This window comes from Pelodiscus sinensis, chromosome 3 (assembly GCF_049634645.1).
Source record: "Pelodiscus sinensis isolate JC-2024 chromosome 3, ASM4963464v1, whole genome shotgun sequence".
Taxonomy (NCBI): domain Eukaryota; kingdom Metazoa; phylum Chordata; order Testudines; family Trionychidae; genus Pelodiscus; species Pelodiscus sinensis.
Genome location: NC_134713.1, coordinates 111,978,054 through 112,002,655, shown reverse-complemented (window position 1 = coordinate 112,002,655; position 24,602 = coordinate 111,978,054). Strand labels below are relative to the sequence as shown.

Genomic DNA, 24,602 nt, shown 5'->3' with positions numbered 1-24,602 from the left:
GCAATGTAAGACTGGAGCACATGGTAATGAGTCATCACAGACTGCTGCTTTTGCTGGATAAATGGAAGTCTGGGCATGCTCCCTGATGACAAGGTGAATGAGTCACAGGAGCCAGACACTATATAAGGAGAGGGAGCATATGTGAGACTCTTTCTTCCCCTGCTCCTGAGAAACTCCTCTCTATAGCCAGTGTCTCTCCTCCTGACCAGCTTCCCCAGCCATGATGAGCAGACAGACCCTCCAGGATCTACATGCCTTTGCTCCTTCTGCAACCCATATGCCTGTGTAAGTATGAGAGTGCCTGAGGGCAGGAATGAATGTGTGTGAATGAGTGAAGAGGGGTGTGTGTATGTGTGTGTGTGTGTGTGTGAGAGAGAGAGAGAGTGAGAGAGCTCTGTATCTTCTTTAGTTTAAACACCTTTGGTAGCAGCTCTATCTTGTTTAGTTTATACCTTTAGTGGCAGCTCTATTTTCTTTAGTTTAATCTTGTAGTGCAAATAGTGGAGTGCTAATTCCTCAAACAGTAAACCCATACTAGTGTAACCCTGCGTGGTCTCCAGTGAGAATATATTTGGAGTAAAAGATGTATGTAGTGATTGAGCCTTCTTAAATTGAAAACTGGCCTCTATCCTCCCATTTTCTTTGTTATAAGGAAATACTGAGAGTAGAAACCCTTCCCTCTGTGATGTTGGAGCATGGGTTCAATCGCTCCCAGATGGAGCTGGTGGTTGAGCTCCTGGATTAGAATGTTCTCATGAGATGGGTCCCTGAAGAGGGAAGGGTAGGGTATGAATTGGAGGAATAAAACGAAAAGGGGATGCAGTAACTGTTCTTGACAGTGTCCAATACCCATCTGTCCATGGTGGTGAAGTCCAGTTTGGGTAGAAGGGTGTCAGATGATTGTGGATAGGATGTCCGGTTGCCTTACAGGTAAGTGGCCTATCACACCCTCAACCTGACCTTCAAAATGTTTGCCTGGAGCTCAAAGGTTGAGAAGTTGAGGGCTGGTTGGTGCAAACCAGACAAATAAAAAAACAGTAATCTTTCTTTTGACTATTCCTAGACACCATACTCGAGACTCAATAAAAATGTTAATCGAGGCCTTTAGCGGGTAAATAATATGCTGTGTAAAAATTCTGTTTTGACTATGTTATTATCACCTTCCATGGTGTAATCCCGACTAGTGAGGGGTTGTGTCATCAAATGACCTGCAACCACAGTGTTCTGCTACTGTTGCTCACAACCTGGGCCCCTAACAAACAGCTAACCAGTATGCAGGTCACACCTGAACATCTGTATAGAGCTGCAGTCTGCCAGAAATGCTCTAGTCAACACTCTGACTTTCACCAGCCTTGATTACCACTTGCAGAGTGACCCTGACACACTTCCAGTCCTGGATTTTCCCCAAAAATGTGTGTTCTGCACTGTTCAGTGCTCTTCCTGACAGTTCAAATATTAAGAGGTCTGTTGCTTCCGTAAGGTGTCAGTATTCAACAGTTTGCTACTTTAATTAGATCAATCAAACAATTCAGTTTAAACTCTACACTGGATAAAGAATAAACCAGGTTTTGTTTAACTACAAAGATACAGAGTTTAAGTGAACAGAAGGCATTAAAGTCAGAAATGACTGTAAGAGAAATAAAGATAAAATGCTGTCTAGTGCTAAAACTTAAAACTAGATTTTGTTCAAGGTAAAATCCTTACCACATGTTCCTATCAACATAGCTGACCAAATTCTCAAGTCAGCATCTGCCCTCAAAGCTCAAAAGGTTGACTTCTGTGTGTATCTTACATGAAAAAACAAGCAAAAGAGATGATATCTGGGGTGTTTTTGTCCTTCACTACCATAGTCCGTTCTCTCTTTCAAGTGATTCTTCTGAGAATTATTCCTTAAAGCAAGGTTTATTTAAACAGTAAGAGTGCTGGTGCTGTGGAATCTGAGAGTGAAGGTGCTCCAAAGCTCACTTTTCTCCCCGTGTATGCTGAAATGCAGATTTGCCTTGTCTCCCTCTTGTCTCAAAACCTTGTTTACTACTATATGTAAGATGAGGTAAGCACATATTCTTTTGTTTGAGCTAGAGCTGCTTAGCCACCCCTGCCTAATTGGGGCTCCCTAGGCTCAACACCAAAAGTTAATCTGTACTGCACTAATAACTATAGATCTATGGGCAAAGAGTCTATATCATGCAGTGCAATATTAGTGACCACAAAAGAATACTGAAATATTTTTTGGAATAATAAAAATATGTATGGTATGTACAGGTAACTTTATAATCACTTTCCAAATAAGATTTCTTTTTTTTGTAATTCCTTAACTACTTTTGCATAATGACAGTGAGTATCTAGAGAAGTAGTTTTGTTCATGCTTGGACCCAAAAGCATTAATGCCTGAAAAAAGTGACATCTTTCAAGATGGGAAGGAGAACTTTAGTGCCTAAGTTGGTACTTCTTAAATGGAAAATCTAACTTTTGAGGTCAAGCTTTATAAATATGGCACAATAGGTTGTGAACTATAACAAGGATTGATCGTACAGGGGACCCAAGACTTAAGCAAGAGACTGGCAAAATCATCATGGATCGTGAGACTCTGTCACTGATTCTAGGAAACACCGTGCTGTGTTTCATCACAATGTTCCACTGAGTCCATTAGACATTTATGAATTTTAAACATGCTTGTTAAGTTGTTAATTATAGTTTCATAGATTTAAATAATCCTTATGATTAATTATTTTCACTAGAAAACCAAGTTTAGAATAAATTCCATCATTTAAACAGCAGAACAAAAAGCTGCAGCAGGAGGCAGCTTTCATTTACAACTGCATTTTTTAAAAGCAATACACTATGTAATACTGAGAGAGTGATTGTTTTTACCATTTTTTTTCAAGGCTTAGATTAGACAGTAAAGGGTTATGAATGCCATTCTCTGCAATGACCACAGCTTCAGAGTTATGCCTTGTGAAATGAGGTTTACCGGAGCTGTTGACAAAAGCTTCCCTTGTCGACTGTGCCACATCTAGACTGCTATGCTGTACTGGATCAGCTGATCATCGCCACAGCGCGGCGGCCATTTTTATTTTAATGCAGCGGGGATTATTTAAATCCCTGCTTCTTTGACTATGCCGAATAAACTATTTTACATGGCTACGTCGACGGAGCCATGTAGTCTAGACATAGCCTTACAGAAACAATTGAGTCAGCACGAAGTGCTCATACAGTAGAATACTTCAAAAGCAGCAGCAGTAAAAGCTACAACCATTGTGAACAAAAATTCAAGTGAATAATTTTGTCACAGACAATGCTTCAAGTGTAGCAAAGATGGGAGGAAATCTAGAAGAAAATAATTAAAAGAGTCTGAAATTTACACTAGTTTTCATTTGATGCATCGTTTAGCCAAAGACTTTAATCAAACTCCAGAAATAAAGGAAAACGTTGCTGAAATTACACAATACTTCTCTCAAGTGTCACTGAAAAAAGGAGGAAGACCCAAACTAATTCTCCCCTAAGATGTATAATGGAATTCAGTGGTTGACTGATTTGAACGACATATTAATAACTCGTCTATTTTGATGACTATATGTGAATAATATCATGATAAAGAAGATGGAACTATCACAGGTAAACTAGTCAACAAGGAACTAACAAGAAATATAGAAAATAAGTTCAGCATATTTCCATAGCATAGGACAAACTGCAGAAAGATTGTTGCTATATTACTGAAGCTGTTGAAAACAACACAGAACTTCAAGAGACACTGAAGAAAAAAATTCTCAACAAAATTAAAGAAGCATCTAATAATCATCCATTGATTTTGTCAGCCATAATAAATTTCAGGGCTGATGGAAAACCATTGAAGCAGTACATGTTTACTGATATTTTAAAGAAAGTCGCACCACTGAACTGGTGGAAGTCATTAGCTAAGCACCAGATACCAGAGATTGGTGAATTGGCAAAACACCCTTTTGAAAAGCAATACTCTTTTCTGTCAGCACTGAAAGAATATTTTCTAAATTCAGACTGATTCATTCAAAAAACTGAGAAACTGACCTGGAGTTGAACAACAGGTAGAAAAATGTGTCTGATTCTTCCACTTTATACATAAGTCTCCGTCATCATTTTTTTAAATCTAATTTTTAAGAGACAGAATCAGCATATTTGAAAATTTTCCCAGGCTGATCTGAAATAATTTAATTCACTAACCACAGTTAATCCCTCTATTCCTTTAGCAAATCATTTAGTTGTAAATGTGAAACATGGTTGATAAGAGAAGTTTATGTATATATATTAAAAGTACACTAAGACCCTGAAAATATTAAGCTTTATAATTGCTTCAATAAATGCATAGTGTACCCTTCTAGGCAGCTAAAAGATGAGCAAAATCTAGTGCAGTGGTCTTCAAACTGTGGTCCATGACTGCCTTGCAGGTGGGCCATGACTTGAGCTCAATGTCCTGCCTCTTCCCCCTCCCTCCCACACAGCAGGGAGCCCACACTGGTGCTCCTGCCTTGAGCCTCTGCCCCTGCGAAGTTTCACTGCCAGTGTCAGCTTCCCATGGGGTGAAAGCCCCAAACCTCACCACTGGAGCCAGTTCGCAGCATGTTGCCACTGCCCCTCCCCCTGATAGGGTAATAGCAGCACACAGACATGGTGCCTGGAGGCTTTCCTCATTGCTCCCATTGGCTGGAGTCATGGCCAATGGGAGCAGCATGAGGATGTGCCTAGGACACAGTGCCTGGAAGTGGAGAGGGTGCAAAGGCATTTAAGTGCTTCCCCTATCTCTCATGCCCAGACCCCACACCGGCAGCTCCCTCACACACCCCTCTGCCAAGACCCCTACATCCTCAGCCCACTCCTGCACCCGTCCCCCGGCCAGACACCCTAACCCCAGCATGCTCCTGCATCTTCCTCTCTGGCCAGACACTTTACACACCTCCATCCTGTTCCTGCTCCCTCCCTCCCGGCCAGACAACCTACTCCCAGCCAGCTCCTGGCCCCAACCTCCCACCCTGACTTTGGACCCTCATCCCCACCTGCTCGCATAAGAACATAAGAGCGGCCGTATTGGGTCAGACCAAAGGTCCATCTAGCCCAGTATCCTGTCTGCCGACAGTGGCCAGCACTCCACCTCCTACTCATATCGTGCACACCAAACCCTATCTCATTCGCTAGCAGCCCCATCCCTCACATGGAAACCCTCATTTTTGGCCCCACTCCAAAGTGGGAGAGGAGAATTTACAAAATCCACTAATCCTGGAACCCTAGAAGTTTTAATTTGGCCTATGGGGAACCCTAAGTCTCAGTCCTCCCTGTCCCTCTTTCTTCCCTCCCCCCACAGGTGGGCCTGGAGCACTAGGGAAGTGAGGTGTCTCAGCTGGGGTTTTTTGGAGGTTTGTTGGGTTTTTTTTTGTTTTGCTTCTCACTTGTGTGGTCCCCAACTGATTTTTCTGTGGGTATGTAGCCCGCGACCCAAAAAAATGGTTCCCCATCCCTGCCATAAACACACACAATGTTGAGATCTTTTGTGTTGGACATACATTCATATTTTACTTTATTTAAAATGAATGCCCATTGTCCTGGATATCAAGCTAGCTAATTATTTTGAGATCCAAGACATCTGTGCATGCTTTGTAATATTTACAACTGTGGCTCTTTGTAGGATTCTGATGTCATAGTGTATGACTACATCTATTCAGGATTACAGATTTTGTACTTTGCATGGAAATTTGTACTTTTGGCTTTTATTTCTTCTTGAAATATCAATAACAGTAGTAAAATAAAAAGCCCTAAATAAATACTCTTTGTAAGCTACCAATAAATACATTTTGTAAGCTCTTTTTAAAAACAGAATGTGTCTATTTTCTCCAAGATCCTAATGAGAGAGATGTACACAAAGGAAAATAAACACAATAGTGCTGAATTAAATCCAGTCTAACAATTTCATAAGTCTTTAAAATTTAGAATATTATTATTAAAATCTTTGTATTTGATCCTTCATTCCTTACTCCGAATAGCTATTCTTATCGCATGTGATTAGTCCCATTTACTTCAAAATTACAATGCACCCAAAGAAGTCATTGTCTTGACAAAATTTTAACTGTTATTCTTTTGTAATGAAATTAGTGTAGAAACCAGAAATAAATTAAACAAAGGAGTGATTGCTAATTATATTTCTATAGATGCTGATACTGATTTGCAACATCTGTGGGGGACAACAGATAAAAGATCTTTGGCTATGTCTACAATGGCAGATGTTAATAGGGTTGCCAGCTGTCTGGTTTTCGCTGGGACAGCCATTTTTTCTGGCCCCTGTCCAGTAAAACCCCCCAGAAAATACCAGATTTTTTTTTTGTGCACTCAACAAGTTTGGTCTCCCATAGGAGTAGGTTTCCCCCCCCCCCCCCCCCATGTTTGGGATTTTTGGAGAAAGCATCTGGCAAGGCTAGATATTAAGTGCTGGCAGTTACAGTGTTGCTCAAAGAGCATAGCAGGAAAACTGCTGCGTGTGTCCACACTGAGGTCCCTGTGATGGTGGAGTGCATTCGCCTTAGCAGCTCTTTCAATGCCACAGAGAGTAGTGCATTGTGGTAAGTATCCTACTGTGCAAATGGCTATAGGATGCTTTGGGAAGGGTTTGCAATGCCACATGGGAAAGTCAGTGTCACATGATGCAGGTTTCTCAATCCCATTGCTCCATGGTCATCCTGTTGTATTGACAGCTGCTTTTCAACTGAGGTTCAGGGGAAGGAAGATAGTGACAGAGTGTTTTGGGAGACATCAGCATGCTGTCTTGTAAGTTCAGACAGTGACAGGAAACAACCTATCCTGAGGCAGGAGGAGGGGTAACCTTGACAGCTCTCTCACAGACATCTGCCTCTGTGTTCAAAAGCACCAGCATGCCACTGGAATGATCAGCTCTAGGATGCAGAACAAATCAGCATAGTATGCAAGCTGTCCAAAATAAAGCTCTGAAAGGGGATATGTGCATGCCAGTAAGGCAGATAGCTGAGTCTGAAACAATGAGCAGAGTGATCACTGGAAGGCTTACTGGCCATTTCCGGAGGTCAGGCACAACACAGCAAGTTATAGCACTGGAAGCTGATTTAATGTGCTATAACTTGCCAATGTATATTTGGCCTTTAAAGCTACTGACTTTGGGCATCTCTGTATGTTTAGTATGGACAAAGAGAAACTAATTCAGCCTTTGGGCCTCTACAATAGATAGAGTGAATAAATAAAGTAATAATTTCATTGATAAAACCTCCCCTGCAAAAGTGGTCAGGATGCTGAACTTTCATTAAAAGAATTTCTGATAGCTGCAAGAGATAAATATCTATGATAGCCTCTGTGTGATTTAGCAAGTCTACATCACATTAAAAAGTGATGTGAACTAAAATAGCACAGTAATTTTGTGAAAAATGGGATTCTGTTTTTGAAAATATATTAGGGTGTTTTGCATGACTACAGCAGTAATTCAGAAAAAGCAACATGGGAATAGATATTTTAAAACTAGGAGCAACTGAGACATAAGTCAGTGTTCCATTCAACAGAAATAAGCCACACACACAGCAAATGTATTAAGATTACTTGTGGAGTAAATAGAAAATGGCAGAAAGTTATCTTACTGAATAATGCCTTTTTGCACAAATCACATTTTAAAAACCCAACCTAGATGAAGATGTTTAATTTTATGAATAAATATATTTATTGGGGAAACACCCCAATAAATCCCATATCATTGTTCAGGGTAGTTACACAGAAATTAATTGTTAACATACATCAAATATAATACATAACATTTTACACTTTCCAACACTACTGCTACTAACAAATACCTGCCAATTAATAACCAAAATTGTCTTATTTGCAAGTACGTTAAGAGTAAAGTTTCCCAAGGAACTAATGGTAATTAGGAGCCTACCCTACTGGGCAGCCAGCAGGAGTTGAAAAGCAGCTAGGTGCCTACCCCTGTGTCTTTGAAAATCACCCAACATACACACCATTACAAGTCCAAATATGCATGTGCACATCTCCCAATACAGCTTCCAACTACAACATGCACCATAGCCAAAACCCAAATGAGGTGGAGGAGAGGTGGGGGATAAGAAGGAGAAAGAGGAAGTCTAGAGAAATGGGGTATTCCTGCAACACACGACAGCCACTCTCAATAATGAAGGGCTCTGTTCCTCCGCATTCCTTACAAAAAGTCCTCCTCATTGCCTACTGAGATGCTCACATCACTTCTCTTTTTCAAGCTCTCCATTGTCATCCCAGCAGCAACTGTATAAAATGTAAACATTTGGTCACCACCTCCAAAACTCAATAAAACATGCTATCCCTTCCTAATGATCTTTTCTTATCAAGGTTTCTGTTACCTCTTCCACACACCCTTTGCTGCACCATCTTTCCTAACCCAGTCCACACACATGAGCCTCTCCTAAGATTATAGTTGTACTTTCTTTGACATGGTCTCCTCTATACATGATATGGCCTTCTTGAGTTAAATGTAAAGGAACACTATTCTCTTTTAAATCCCTCATAAAGAGGGTCTTCTGATGTGTTACTGATAGTCAATCTTATTAATTTGTATAAAAATACCTTTTTGTTGCTCCTCTTCTTTAACCTATTGTTTTTGTCTATCTTTCTCTAGATTGCAAATTCTGGACAGAGAGGATAGTTCCTGCCTCAAAGAAAGTGCTTAGTTGCAGTGGATACCACCATTAAAAATTAATAATAAAAGGGAGTTTGATTCATTTGTGCATCTAGTAGTTTGCATTATCTACAGTTTTTCCGTGAGGGCCTCAAACAACAGCACATCAACGGCTGCAAACGCTGCATGGATAACATCCGTTTAAAGTGTTTCAATTCTAATTTAAAACCCAGAGAAATATTCTTATTTGATCTATAATCAATAAAAAAACTGATTTCTATAAAAAACAGACTTTGGCTTACATTTGACCTATGTTGGTTTAAGAATTCTAATTATAATACAGGAGAAAAACATTTCCTGACCAACAGATAGAATTTTTACCATAACATCTAACACTTGATTTATTTACCAAAGAAACTGTCTACATGCATCTACTTGTTCTAACAACAAGAAGTCCTGTGGCACCTTATAGACTAACAGATTTATTGGAGCATAAGCTTTCGTGGGCAAAGACTCACTTTGTCAGATGCATGTATACCTGCCTCTGGAATTTCCACTACATGCATCTGACCAGGGCTCGCCGAACCGCAGCAAGCCCCGCTCGCCAGCTGCGCTGTCCGCCCGAACCCGGCTCTTCCGGGTTACAATCTACTCGCCATGGGTGAGTAGGTTGTATTATTTGTCGAGCTCTGCATCTGACTAAGTGGATCTCTGCCCATGAAAGTGTATGCTCCAATAAATCTGTTAGTTAGTGCCACAGGACTTCTCGTTACTGCAGATTCAGACTAACACGGCTACCCCTCTGATACTTGTTCTAAGACCACCAAAGGCTACCTTTCCACATTCAACGTAGAATTCAATATATGGATATTCCCTAACTGTGAATCTATAATTCTTCCAATGTCTGCTTTATACCTAAAAAGATCATTGCAGCATACTGCAATTGCATTTCGGAGCTGGAGACATCTACTTTCTACATTATTTTCTTGACTGCAAAAGGTTCAGGATCACCAGTGTGTTAATCATTCATATTAATCCCCAAAAGTGTTGTAATTACACTGGAAAACTACATGAGTTCAAATTACCACACTTTAATTATCCTACTTACCCTCCAAAGAACAATCTTCAGGAAAAAGGCAAAAAAAGGATCTAAATGCTATTTCAGTTAACTATCTTAAAATAAAATCAGGGCCGGACAGCACTCATTTGCCAATGGCAAGTAAAACTTTCTTTGAGCAAAGACTTAATCATCAAATTTCTGTAGCTTTTAAAGTGAAATTAATTTTCCAGCCATTACATCAGAAGAGACAAATTTCCAAACATAAACTGGGTGTGAATGATATTGTATAATCTTTTTGAGTCTGCAGATGGCTGGAACTGACTGAAGATGTGAACTGTCTACAAACTATATCCTGATTGCAGAGCATAGCACAAGCCAATTATTCTGGAACTGTGATAGGAAAAGACTAACTTCTCCCACTCATTACAGCTTAGCCAAGACAGCTGAGCTACTCTGTGGCAGCTTCTCCAAACTCAAGGCTTGAGCACACTGCAATGCTTGCACCTGTTACATAAGCAGACTAACTATAGCAGCAGATCAAGCTATCTACCCCATGTAGTACTGTTGAGTTGGATGCAGGGGGTTTCCTGACTATCTTAGCTCTCTGCTAGCCAAGGGCCCCCAAAAATTGCTGCATTCCTTTTGCTGTGGAATGTCAGTGGTTCTCTCTTGATGGGTGGCAAGAAAGGACCAGGATTTGCCTTCAAAGAATGTGTGGATCACTTAATTTCATTTTCATGGGGGGCTAACTCCAAAGGTTTGTATACACTTTTTCCCCCTCCCACCAGCGCATATACACTGATGCAAACCGCAAAAGTAGTTGCACTGTCCAGTGTAAGAAGTGATCTGCACCCCAGATACTAACTAGAGTAAGATGCACTCCATATAATGTTTTGCTTTGTTGCACTGTATTTGAACTAGGGGAACGCATTTGCACAGCAATACTAGTGTAACTATAGCAGTGTGCATTGTAATCTCACTCAAGTTTATATCAACATAGCTCTTGCACTCAGAAGTACAAACCCCCGTGCAGATGCAGCTACCTAGACAGAAGAATACTTCAGTTGACCTAACTACTGCCACTCAGGAAGGAGGATTACCTATGACAGAAAAACCCCTTCCATTGCTGAAGAATGTATGTTATAGTGCTACACTGGCATAGCTACAGAGCTTTAGTTGTGCTACAGTGCAGACAAGTCTTTACAATGGGATTTTATCCTCCATTTTAGCTCTACCTCTAGTGTAGATGTAATGTACACTGGTGCAATGTGAACTGCACTTGCATAATTTACCTTAGATGAGACACCATGTCTTTAAAACTAGAGGTTTGACTAGCTATAGCTAAATAGCAATGTATATAGGCCCTAGTCTTAAACCCACCCTTCCCTGCCTTAAAACTGTTAAACGGCAGAATCTTCCAGGAGGCTGCATCTACCCTTCTCCAAAATCCTCACTGTCTGGTAGGAAGCAGGACAACTTTGTTAGCTAGTGATCATCTGGATGATTTTATAATCATGTGAGAGGCTGGTTCCTGTAAGCACAACAACATATGCATTCACAGCAAGACAATCCTGCCTTCTGAAAGTGCTCTAATAAAAAATTACAAAAAATGAGCATGTAAGTTTTCTTTATACTCACCTACGCAGTTATCACAAAGGCTACAATGAGAGGCACGAGGTGGGCGGAAAATCTTGCAAGTGAAACAGTATTTTAATTTCACTGTCTGTCCATTGATGATTACTTCTTTTGTTCTGGGAGGTGGACGGTATCCTCCTGAACTGGAACCATTTGCAATATCTAACACGGAAATAATTTAACAATAGAACAATAATTTTAATTCACTTAGATATTTGATAGGCACATTGCTATCATTTTATATCTAGTTTCTTTAACAGTGACATGTATTTTATATATCGTTTTGAATATTTAGAATACTTAAATAAGTTTTTCTCCATCACAGATTCTAAATATCTAGACAAATAACTCAATGCAATTAATCATCACAAAAAATGAAAGAAAACCAAAGCTAATTGTTTCCCTGCAAAAAAATCCACAAACTAATAAGCATAAATATACAAGTAGTGAAAAACCTAGCCATCTCAGCTTTTATACCACAAAAAGCAAAGTCTCACACTCTTCAACCTATCCAGAACCTTTACTATTTATTTACTTCATATATGATATATAATGACAGCTGTGACTATTAACATTCAGTAACACAGAAATCTGTTCAAAAACAGATTACATGTAGCTGGCCCTTCAAAAATATGCTTGCTCTTCAAGGAGTTTTACATTTGCGCTCTAAGAACTGGACTAACCAACTCATTTAAAAAAAGATGACTAAAGGCATTTTCAATTGGGGCAAGAGCACTTGAGGATTTTTGTTTTTGTACCTCGCATCTATAAATCAAAATGTCTTTTAGCAAATTGCTGTAATTATTTTACAAAGGTGGTTTTGCTTTTGGAAGCACTTTAAAGGTGTTTAATTAATAAGACAAAGAAATACAGTGTTCAAACTGAATGTAATGGCCAAACCAGACATTTATTTAATGCTCACCAACATTCTATTATCAGAGCCCTTGGCACATATGGCAAATAAGATAATCGTTCACTGTTCTGAGACCTCTTAAATACCATGATATAATGGATTACATTCAAGATAGTATTTCACTCATCTGCTTTTTGTAAATTTAAAATTGAACATCTACTGATATTTTAATACAGCTGTTGTAGCTAAAAGTTGGTTATAATAAAAGTCTCTGCCTGCTATCTGGCAAAGTGATAGCTGAGATTATTTAGGACTTGAACATTTATTATTCCAGACCCAAAGCACTGGCTAGGTTAATCATTTTTAAAGATTGATGTTGTATTTTAAAAGCTTCTGGAGTGCAGAGAGACTCCAACAAGCACATGTATAAAAATGCTACCTTCTTACTCAAAGAACTACCCTCATTGTGTATTCATAATAAAATTGGATAATTTAGTAAGAATATGCAAGTTTTACTATCAGCCAAGCAGAACTAAGAGAGCTATGGTAGAATGAAGCAGATTATTTTCTGAATCTTGTATCAAACAGAATTGTTAATTAAGTTTCAGTGTCAGGATCACCTGAGCAACCATGTTTTTTCCCCCTCCAAATGATGGCTGTAGATATAAACTCAGATGAGCATACACAGATGTCATGGAATAAAAAAAGGTCCATGACTTGTTTACACTGCAGTCTGACACAGTAATATTATTACAGTTGCAAATAAGCTATCCATCTGAAAAACAGGGTACTGACAAACTTACATTTTAGCACCCACTTCTGAGAGAACACAAAAATGATGTATAAAAATAGTTACTATATATCTGCATGTTTAGGTAAAATAAGTTATAAATATACTGAGCAAGTATTTTTAGTTAATTTTCAGATTTAAAACTAATTTTTTCTCAACATAATTTATAATCTCCTGCCTTAATTAAAAAAACCCAACATGACAACATTCTAACACCATGGCATCCAAACCACTAGCCACATGTGGCTATTTGGCCAGTTGAGTGTGGCTAGTTCACAACAGAAGTAGGTACTGGTTCAAAACTGGTTAGCACCATGGTTCTAACAGGTTTTTACTCTTAGAGATATATATATTTACGAACTTCACAAAACCTTGAAGTTTTTCATTTAGAAATAGAAAGCTCTGATTGAGCTGGATTTGTCATAGCTCAAGAATAAGAGACTATTCATAAAACAGATGGAGCTTCTTTAACAGCAATGGATAATTATTAGATTTAATATTATAGCAACACACCTCTGATACTCTAAGAGTATGTCTACAGGACAACATAAGCCCATGTTATGAATCCAGGCTCAAGTCTAACTTCCCTTCCCTTTCATGCTAAATCAGGGCTCAGATCTAGAGTCTTGGGATCCCATAGGGTGGATGGTCTACGCCTGAGTCAAGAAAGGAGCCACTGGACTTGTACCCTTGGAGTTTGTCAAAAATGTTCTATGATCTCACAAGCTGACTTTCTTTGTCCCCTGGACAATCAAGTTTGGTGACTGTCAGGTTTTCCTACACTGCATCATGAAGAAAAAGCTAGAGAGACCACATATTGGGAGGGCACTAGAAGTCTGGGCTATGGAGTGGTTGATCTCAGGCCCATGTAATGCAGTGTAGATGCAGAAGCCCTAGGCTGAGACCAAACAGTTCAACAATTCCTAACCTGGAGTTAGAAATAAGTGCAGACCTTCAAGCCCTATATTAACAAATCCTGGGTCTGCTAACTCAAGTTCTACTAAGCCTGGGCTTACTTTGCTGTGTAGACACAATCTAAGGCTCTGCATAGTATTTAGGTTTCTAGCAATACTGAATTATAAAATGCTGAAGTATTTTCACCTTGTAATGTAATTAGACAATTTTGCTTAAGATGGAATGTAGTATATATGGCCTTTAAATCAATCACTCTTACTTTAAATACATAAAAGTTTAATTTTAAAATCACAAATGTGAGAAAATTTGTAAATGTAAGGAATTTTGGCAGTGATTAGACTGCATTGATTTGGCAGTGATTACAACAATTTAAGCTTTTTCAGTTTCTTGAGTTGAGATGGGAAAGACTTCCAAGCCTATTTTATTGTTCACATATCAAGCTAAATGTCTTAATATAACCTATGAATATGATTAAGATGATTAAAGAGGATAGAAACAATAATCTTTGATCTTTAGATTCCTTTTTATTTAGAACTAAGCTAAGCTAACATTGTGCCAGGCAGTAAGCAGACATTCACACATAAGGTATTACAGACAGAACATCACAAGTACCAGGAGTGATTCCAGCTCCAAAATTTAAAATGAAGAAAGGTAAGGGTTACTTTTTGTCTTGGGTTAAAAATTAAAAATCTACAGAGAATATTTTACAAATTTGCTATACAAAAGACACCATTTATCTTAGGCTGCAGGATCCATAACCATAAAAAGCTTTATCACAGAGCAACAAAAATAAAGTACTTAAGCCCAAAAGAGATTATTTACAGAATATATATACACAATATTTTTTGTTATAAAAAGATACTGGTCTCATTTATTTTTGTTGTTACAATTCAGCCCGTTAAGCACACTTATCATACTTTGAATGACATTACCATTAATATACTAGCACTACATTTTAATAATAAAAAAATAAAAATAATCCTTGGTGGAATTCCATTGACCTTAATGAAGTTATAATCAGGGATGAGTTTGACTTAAGGTGTCAAGGACAGACTAATAGACTGCAGTAGAAAATGTAACACTCTGAATTTGTGAGCCCTAATCAGGCTCCAATGCAGCAAGTTTCTAAATTCAAGCATGTTACTTTTATTTACACAGTACCTTTATTTACACAGCTTTGAATATTATTAGCTACTGTAAAATTATCAGACCTTCTTTCTTTCCTTCCATTATACACTTGCGCCTTGTCTACACTATGTGGTTAGTGTAGTCTTATTGACTTTTAACTAAATAACTAGCATGCTCAAAATTAGACATATAATTAAGTACATCACAGAAGTGGGGCTTTATTCTAGAATACCTTATTCATTTATTTTACCAATTAATGTTGGAGGACTGGCTAACACAATACTGAATGTGATTTTTCTGCAATGACTACTAAGTAATGATCAGCATAATATGATCTTTTAAAAAAAGTTTTGTTTACAGCTATACCAAATATCCATGGTATAAGCAGCTAAGCATGGGTCTGGTTTAAAAGTCATGCTATATACCAGAGTTGAGCACATATTTTTCTAGCATAGTTCAAGCTACAGTATGGATAAGGCCTTCAGTAAATAGATCATCTTACCCTAAAGCAAGAGTTGATAATCCTCAGTACTTTTATTTACACAGCTTTGAATATTATTAGCTACTGTAAAATTATCAGACCTTCTTTCTTTCCTTCCATTATACACTTGCGCCTTGTCTACACTATGTGGTTAGTGTTATGTCAATTTTATAATGAACTCATCCACATCACTGGGCCCTTTCCACCAACTTTAAGGATTGAGGGGTTTTAAAGTTTATTTTGGTACGCCCCTTGATGAGAGGAGTAGTGCTAAATCTGACCTTCCAGGGTTGAGGTTGGAATAGTGCAGACACAGTGCTGTTCAATTTGACTTTGGAAAATGGGAGGTGCCCTAACGTGACCACACTGGCCAGCACTTTCAACTCTGCCGCACTCTTAGGTACAGAGGAAAAGCCCTGGGAAGGTTTGAATTTCCTGTTTGACCAGTATAGTGAATCCAGCAGCACACATGACCATCAATGCCCAGGGTCGCAAACAAGCTCTAACATGAAGCATGCACGAAATACTGAATGTGACTGCTATGTAGGGAGAGGAATCTGTGCAGGCAGAACTCCAAAGCAGCAGAAGAAAAGCTACGATCTATGCCAAAATTGCATACGGCCTGCTGGAAAAAGGACAGAACAAGAGTATACAGCAGTGCTGTGTGAAAAGGAGATCAAGCAGGCGTACCAGAAGACAATGGAGTTGGTTTGGGTCAGAGCCTCAGACATGTCACTTCTATTAGTGGCTACACAGGATTCAGAGAAAGAGAAAGAAGAAAGGAGAAAGGAGAAAGGAGAAAGAGAAAGAGAAAGAGAAAGAGAAAGAGAAAGAGAAAGAGAAAGAGAAAGAGAAAGAGAAAGAGAAAGAGAAAGAGAAAGGAGAAAGGAGAAAGAGAGCCACGATTCCAAAACCAACCGTAGATACCTTCCAAGCAATTCTTCAGGCAGCCTCTGGCAACAAACAGGAGGTCACTGTAGATGAGGAAAAGGAAGAGGAGAAGAATGCTCAACAAGCAAGCGGAGGATCTGATCTCACCAGCAATCAGGACCTTTTTCTAACTTTGGAGCCAATCTCCTCCTGGGACTTATTGTTGCTGACCCCGATGGCAGGGAGGGCACCTCTGGCGAGTTCACATTTGTAATCACACTACAGTGGCTAAATGTGAATTTAATCTTTGATCTGATGTGAGCAATTGGTATTCAGTGACATCTAGTTCACCTTCACAGAAGGAGCTTCCAAGAAAAAAAATGATTAAAGCGTCTGGAGTTGGAGCAGGAATCCTCCCTTCACATCTCTACAAAGCTCTTAGAGGTACTCTGCAGTCCTTCTCATAAGGTTTCTGGGGAGGGCCGTCTTATTCTGTCCTCCATGGTAGGACGCCGTAGTATGCCAAGTAAGTGATCTGGCATCATTGCAGCACAAAGCATAGTGGCATAAGGGTTAGGTTTCTGGCCACATTCATGCAGCATTCACTCCCTATCATGCTCTGTGAGTCAGAGAAGATTGGTATCATGCATGGTGATCTGGGAGAAGCTCTGTAATTGATAGCACTGCGGGAATTCACCTCTGTTTGCTCGTCCACAACAATTTGACCCTGGGTTTGCTGCCCTGTTTGCAGTGGGCTTGAAGAGATCATCTTGGAGAACAGCCTTGCTCTGCATGGGGGTGTGTGTGCGTGACTACATGTTGACTATCCACATCTGAGCCCCTGTATCCCTCCCCTCATATGACAAAGGAGGCCTGCAGTTTTCAAGCATGCTGTGCAGAGGGAGAGGAGGTCTTGCAAATGTGGTCTCCCTTTACAAATGCAAATGTATAAACAACAAGGACTATAGTTTGCAAGCACCTTTTCCCACATGTTTTCAAAGTGGAAGCAAAAAAGTCTGCCTAACATATCTGCCTAACATTACCGTATCTACCTACAAAATGAATTTAGCTGCCCAGCACTCTGCCATTCATTATACAGGACAGGGGAGCATGCAGGAAACATCAGTGTAAGACCCAGAATGAGATGTTGAGGCTCATGGGGGAGCAAAACAGAGCCGACAAGGTGCCCGGTAAAAGTGCAGGAAAAGCAAATGGAGCATAGAGCCCCCTGCACTCATTGATAAACCACCTGTCCTTACCAAATTCCACATTCTCCTCTCCCAGGGTACATCTACACAGCAGGGCTAATGTCAAATTAAGCTACACAACTTAAGCTGTGCAATTGGTGTAGCTGAAGTTGAATAGCTTAACTCAGCGTTAGGTAAGGTCTATACAGCAGGAAGTTGAAAGAAGAACACTCTTCTTTGGACTTCCCTTAGCCCTCATGAAATCAGGGCTACCATGAGTCAGTAAGAAGTCCTCCAGCTCGACATTATATTGAAATAAAGGCTTGTAGTGTAGACATGCTCTTTGTTATTTTGGAATAATATTATTCTGAAATTATGCTGCTGGGTAGACGTACCCCCAAACATCCTAGAATGTGTGGGGAAGGCCCATGAAGACTTTAAATCAACTCTCAGGGATGGCTCTTGGAGTAGAATGCTGCCATTCCCACAGCTGTGATTGCTACACAGCTGTAATAAGCCATATGTCCTTGTGCTTCCCCTCCTTCTCAGAGTCTAGGGATACCTACTACTCCTTTTCTGTTCAGTTACATCTGTGTTCCCCATGTTTACTAAATAAGAAACACATGATTTCAGAACAACGAGGTCTTTATTCATTTTGCCATTTCTGTTGGTTGGTTGGGGGAGGCAGCACTAGTTGTATAGGGAAGTACCTGTGCAACAGGGAGAAGCTTGGTAATGAGCAACATATGAAACTGTCACATCGTCTCATCATTCATTCAACTAGTTTTCAAAGCCTATCTGATGTGCAATGTGCCTCAATGTGCTCTCCTTATTACCGTGGTGCCTGGCTGCTCATTATTAGCTACCAAGCCATCTGCCTCAATTCTCTACGCCCTCTCCCCAAGCTCCCCCCCCCCCCACACTTTTACAGATATTATATAGCACACAGCAAGCAGCAACAACGGGAATATTGCTTTTGCTGGGGTCTAACCTAGTCAATAAGCTTCACTAACATACTTTTAAATGGTCAAAGGCACATTACCACCACTTGTACATGCTCAGCCTATAATTGAACTGCTCTTTACTGCTGTCCAGGTTGCCTGTGTATGACTTCATGAGCCACAGGAACGAGGAGTAGGCTGGGTCTCCAAAGACTGGCATTTCAGAGTTTCCAATGGTAACTTTCCAGTCTGAGGGAAAAAAAGTTCCATTTTGCACCCCTGATACCAAAGTGTGTGTCTAATTCCCTCTTAAGTGCCTTATTCTTATGGAGGACAACTACCTACTACTGCTACTAGTTATTGTTTAGGGTGAGTCTACACAGCACCTAAAATAAGATACGCAACGTGTGCTTCGCAAACTGTGTAGCTTATTTTGAATCTATTTTGAAATAGCTTATTTCGTCATTTGGTGCAGTCTACACAGCACCAAATTTCGAAATACAGCGCTATTTTGAGCCATCCCATACTCACACAATGAAGTTAAAGGGATGGCAAAATACTGCGTCCGCTCTATTTTGAAATAGTGGATGCATTCAAAAAATGTGGGGTAGCTATTTTGGGATACCTCCGGTATCCCTCTGATATCCTGAAATAACTTTGCTGAATAAACATGCCCTTAGTTCAAAAGGCAGACACCCTGAAGGTCCAAACGCTGCTTATAATCCAAGCTGGGAGTTAATATGGTTCCACATGGTGGAATTTCTATATTTTTTTAAACTTAGTATTAGGAATTGATTTAAAGAACATTAAAGGTTGCACAATCAATGACTCAAAAGTTAGGAAATATCAAATGTAAGTTTGCCTATGCAACCTTCACTTGATCCCATGATAGAGTGGTAGAGAGACTGTTTTAATTCTGTATTTGACATTGGTAGGACTGCTTCTGGAATACAGTGTCCAGTTCTAGTGTCCACAGTTCAAAAACAAGTTGATAAATTAGAAAGCTTTCAGAGAAGAGACAAGAATGATTACAGGATTTGACAACATGTATTGAAGAAGGGGTGACTTGATTATATTTTATGTACCTAGAGAGTGAACAAAATTTTTATATAGGGATCTTCAGTCTAGCAGGGAAAGTTATAACACAACCCAATGGCTGGACGTTAAAGCCAGATAAATTCAGACTGAAAATAAGGCGTCAATTTTGTTTTTAAACAGTGAAGGTAATAATAAATCATTGGACCACTTAACCCATTTTTTGGTGGAGTCTCAATCACTGGCTATTTTTAACTGCACATGGATGTTTTTCTTAAAGCTATATTCTAAGGATTTCTTCAAGGAAACACTATGACCTATTCTGTAGAAATGGTCTGATTAGATTATCACAATGGACCCCATTAGTCTTGGAATCTATTAATTATACATGATCAGCTACTATTTTTTTTTCAGTGTGATGCAAATGCCTGACACGTTTTCAGCCAGAATACGTAAAAATTTGGGAAAGTTTAAACAATTGAAAAAAGGGTCTCAATGGGTAGTTTCAGACAATAGTAATTAGTAATAGGCAGCACTCGCAGAGATGACTATAATGTTGTCTGATTTCCACCACCATGGCTGTTAGGATTTTTTAGTCATGCAGGCCAGTTTTATTTCTTGTATTCTTTCTGAATTTTACATCTTGTTTCCAGAGAATGGAAATGACAATGAGAATGCTAAGCTATTCTCTTCACCAATTAGGCAGGATTTTAAAATAAACACTGCATCTTTCAGTAGGAGCCAAGAGCTGCTTAGATTGACATCCAAAGGCTATGCTCCACTCACTTTGTTCGGTAAAAATAGGAACAATCACATTACATAAATATCTCCTAAAACTGACTATTATCACAACCAACTTAAAAACATGGGTACAAGTAAATGTCCACATATTAGGGATGTTAAATATCGATTAACTGAATAGTCGATTAACCTCAGGAATTCTTATCAGTTACTTGACTATTGGGTGAGGCTGGCAGCCAGTGCGCTCTGGCCCCACTCCCAAGGGGATTTCACCCACTCTGTGCTGCTGCCTCTGAATCAGAGGCAGCAGCCTGGTTTGCCAGGTGGGAGCGGGTCCACGAGCGGAGCCACAAGCGGAGCTCCCTTTGTGGATCAGCTGCCTATTGCGCTGCTGCCTCTGATACTGCTGAGCTCCCAGACCCGGCACGAGCCAGAATTGAGCCAGGCTGCCTGCCCACCTGACTCCTAATATACTTTAAATACAGAACTATAGCAGGGGTAGGTCCCAGATACACCATAAGCCAGGACTAAGCCAGGCTGCTGGCCAGCCTCCTAAAAAATTTATTGGGTTGGGAGGAATGCACGTAGTCTATAGCAGACGTGGCCAACCCGCGGCTCATGAGCTCTTGCCCCCCAAAAGTGCAGTTCCCAAAGCTGCTCTTGCGCCCCCCCCCCCCGAAATAGTCCCCTCTCACCTGGCTTCCCTGTGCTTACTGGGTTGGAGCTCTGGAATTTTAAAAATGATGCCCAAGATAGCGGCCATCTTAAATGGGCAGCCTCTTTTTAAAAAATTTTTTTTGCTCGACAATTCTGTTCCGGGTTTTTGGGTTTATTTGGTTTGACAATTCTGTTGCGGATCTCACATTTTTCCACTGTTGTTTCAGCTCTTTTTGTTAAATGGGTTGGCCACTCCTGGTCTATAGCATTAACTTACAAGCTTTTGTTTATTGGTTAATTGATTACACTATTACATCCCTCTGTAAACCCTCCATATTTGCTGAAAGAGGACAGGCATTTATCACTACCACAACACTGACGAATGAACTGATTGATATATTTTGAAATGTAATTGTATCTGTAGAATAAATACAAGCCAATGACAACCTGTATATCCCTCTGTAAAACATAGCTAGTTTTCTTCCAATTGAACAGTTCTGAAACTAAGTCCTTCAATCAAAACTTGTGTTAGGATTTCAATCATACTGCAACCTCAAGGATCAAACACCACAAAAATTACAACTATTACAATATACCGGGCTATTATGTGGTTCTGTAAGATATTAAAAATGAACTCTTTCTGCCAAAGGCTTTGAAAAGGCATTCTAAGTAATGAATGTGAAAGGTGATAAAAATGCCAATTTTTGATTCACAAAATCCACAATGTGGAAAAGCCTGCAGATTTTATAATTTATTTTTGTGTTTTCACGGCTGTCGTTACAGAAAGAAAAGCCAACTATGGCATCAAAAGAGGAAGTCATAATTTGTATCAGATAGAAGACTCCTTTATGAACAGTTCTGCTGTAGCTTAACATTTAATTGAAATCGTTTTTATCTTTTTTGTTCTTACAAGTGTGTAGCATGCACTGAAAACTGACTATTGAAGTTACATTGTGGGGTTTCATGTACATTTCTCAAGAAATTCTGTATCTAATTAATATAGCATTGTGAGAGCTTTTTTGTTTGCTCTTTTTGCTATAGCAAAAAAAAAGATTTTTTTTTAGCATCTCTCTTAGATGTGACACATGCAATTATAACAACCCTGCAATTAGGACTTAGTAAATAATTGTGTTAAATGTTTGAGCCATATCAGAATCTGGCTCATTCTTCCATAGTTATGTTGGTTCTGTGTGAATAAAATTGAACTATTGTAATTGATATGCAACCTTCCATGGATTCGGTCTTCCTATGTACTTGTATGCCTCCTAATACAAATCAGAAGGAGCCCTGTAAGGATAAAAAACGTGTATCTGCAACCAATCCCTGATCCAAAAATATGGATACAAAACAGATACTCACAGACTTGGAGGGCTCTAGAAATCAGACCCTGTTCCTACTAGAGGCCCTTTGACAATATAAACAAACAACATCAATGCCATAATTAGATGTGACAAAAGACAAAGTATGTTGCTTAAGAAGTTGCAGAATTTTAAGAATTTAAGATTGATTGTATGCCAGTGTCACTTTTCTTCCGGTAAACACTTTAAAAAATACAGAAGTATTTTCCCTATGCATTAGGGAATCTTCCATTATACATAGAGAAGTGGCCACTAACATACTATAGCAGTATACAGTCATTCTCCAAGCTTACAACTATGGTCAGCAACTTCTGACTGAAAAATTTCTCAGACCCATTTCTGGGAGAGTCATACTATTTGCTGAATGAAATAGTATTATTTCAGAGTGATTACGGCTGAGATGGGAGTCTGTTATCCCACAAGTTGAGCAGCATTCTACCTCCATACAGTACATAAACACTTGGAAGGAAAGCAAAGGGACAATGACAGACCTTCTGTGTTACCTATTTGTCTTTCCAGGTCTGCAGCTTCATCTGGTGTTGCACGTGGGAGGACTCCAGGATCACTGAAACTAGTACGCAGCAGCGTCCCCATCACGAAAAAGAATAGAATTCCACCTACTGCAGGTATAGCAGGTGTAATCTTCTCTGACAAATATGGACAACTACAAGGGAGGAGGAAAAAGAAATAATTGTTATACTTCTATTATCATTAAATGTTCTCAGAAACTATTAAGTTACTTGCCATTAAAGATCTGTCTAGGTTAAGATTTTTCATACTATTAAGTTTATATTGGTTCAATATACTAAAAATTCAAAAAGCGTGACAACCACTGCACTGTTAAGTAATATTTTCTCTAATATAAGAAACACAGCCTTTGTTGCAGGCTATTATTGGTTCTTATACTGTCTCTTAGCATAAACTTTGTTTTAGAGTCTGATAATCAGTTGTAAGGCCCCTCTAGACTGTCTGTGCATGCCATGTACAGGAGTCGCTCCCAGCTCATGGTGTGGCATTTTGGGCCTGGCCCAGCTAGAGCAGCCCTCCACTGCAGTGTGGTGTGACAGGTTCAGCCCAAACAGCTGCTGCCTGTGGTACAGCATACTTGGCTTGGCCTGGCCAAAGCAGATCATGGTGCCCTGGGCCTGGCTGGAGAATCCCTACACCCACGGCGCAACATGGGCGAGGGGTTGCTTCAGCATGGCTGGGCCCAATGTGCTGTGCCAAGTGCGGGGGGGAAGAGCACCACATCATGCTGCAGGCGGGGGAAGCATTCTACAGCTAACCAGTTAACCACAGTGTTTAACCAGTTAACTTTTTAAAAGGAAGTTTACATCCCTATGTAATACATTGTAAGAAATGCAATGAATTCTACACAATGAATTACACTCTGCTATGCGAGGAAATACACAAGGAAATACATAAATAGCACATGCTTCCCCGCGGTATTTAAATAAAAATGTCCGCCGCTTTTTTCCGGCTTTTAAAAAAGCCGGAAAAGAGCGTCTAGACTGGCCCCGATCCTCCGGAAAAAGTGCCCTTTTCCGGAGGCTCTTATTCTTACTTTGAAGTAAGACATTTTCTCTAATATTTAAATACCGCGGGGGATATTTAAATCCCCCGCGGATTTCCCTACGACGACTCGTGAAATTTACATGCCCCTTCCGGAAAAGGGGCCAGTGTAGACGTAGCCTGGTTGATCTTAGAACAACACTGGGTATTGATGGATCATTGTGGCATATCATCATCAACAACCGTGGACTCAATGCCCATTGGTGTACGATGCCTCCCACACTATTTCCTTCCATCTTTCCCTTTCCAGTGAGGAGTGGCTTAGTTTCTGTAGACTAGCTCCACATCAATCTACTATATCATCTACCCATTCTCTGTGGGGTCTGCCTCTCCTATTCGGATCACCCATTATGCAGACCAGGGAGACGGGGAGCAGCTTTTCTCGCCCCGGAGGACGGGGGCGGCGGACCGCGGCGCATCTGGGCGTCCCGCCGCTCCCATCGTCCGGGGCGAGAAAAGCCCCGTTCGTAACTGCGGATCCGACATAAGTCGGATCCGCGTAACTCAGGGACTGCCTGTACTGTCAAATGCTTTCTGAAAATTGACATAGAAATTGTAGATGTTCTTCTTTCGCTGAACTTTCTCCACTATCAATCTTAGTTTGATAGGACTTAGTTGGATAGGACGGGGGAAGGTGGAAATAATAACTGAAAGTTCAGTTATTGTATAAAGACCATATTTCACCATGTGCAAACTCCTGTTGACACTCATGAGGTTCAGCTGTGGCTGGACAGC

At 39.9% G+C, this 24,602-nt stretch overlaps 1 protein-coding gene across 4 annotated transcripts in view; it reads right to left on the bottom strand.

The window, feature by feature from the left end:
• The window catches only part of ZDHHC14 (zDHHC palmitoyltransferase 14), a 145,648-nt gene that overhangs the window by 36,374 nt on the left and 84,672 nt on the right, over positions 1-24,602 (bottom strand). For 2 of the 4 annotated variants that reach the window (XM_006114986.4, XM_006114988.4), the window contains exons 2-3: positions 22,787-22,959; positions 11,343-11,501 (exon numbers count right to left, since the gene is read on the bottom strand). In XM_006114986.4, the coding sequence (XP_006115048.1) occupies positions 11,343-11,501; positions 22,787-22,959 (332 nt within the window). The remainder of the gene's footprint in view (positions 1-11,342; positions 11,502-22,786; positions 22,960-24,602) is intronic. The other 2 variants (XM_006114987.4, XM_006114989.4) reach the window with 1 other exon arrangement.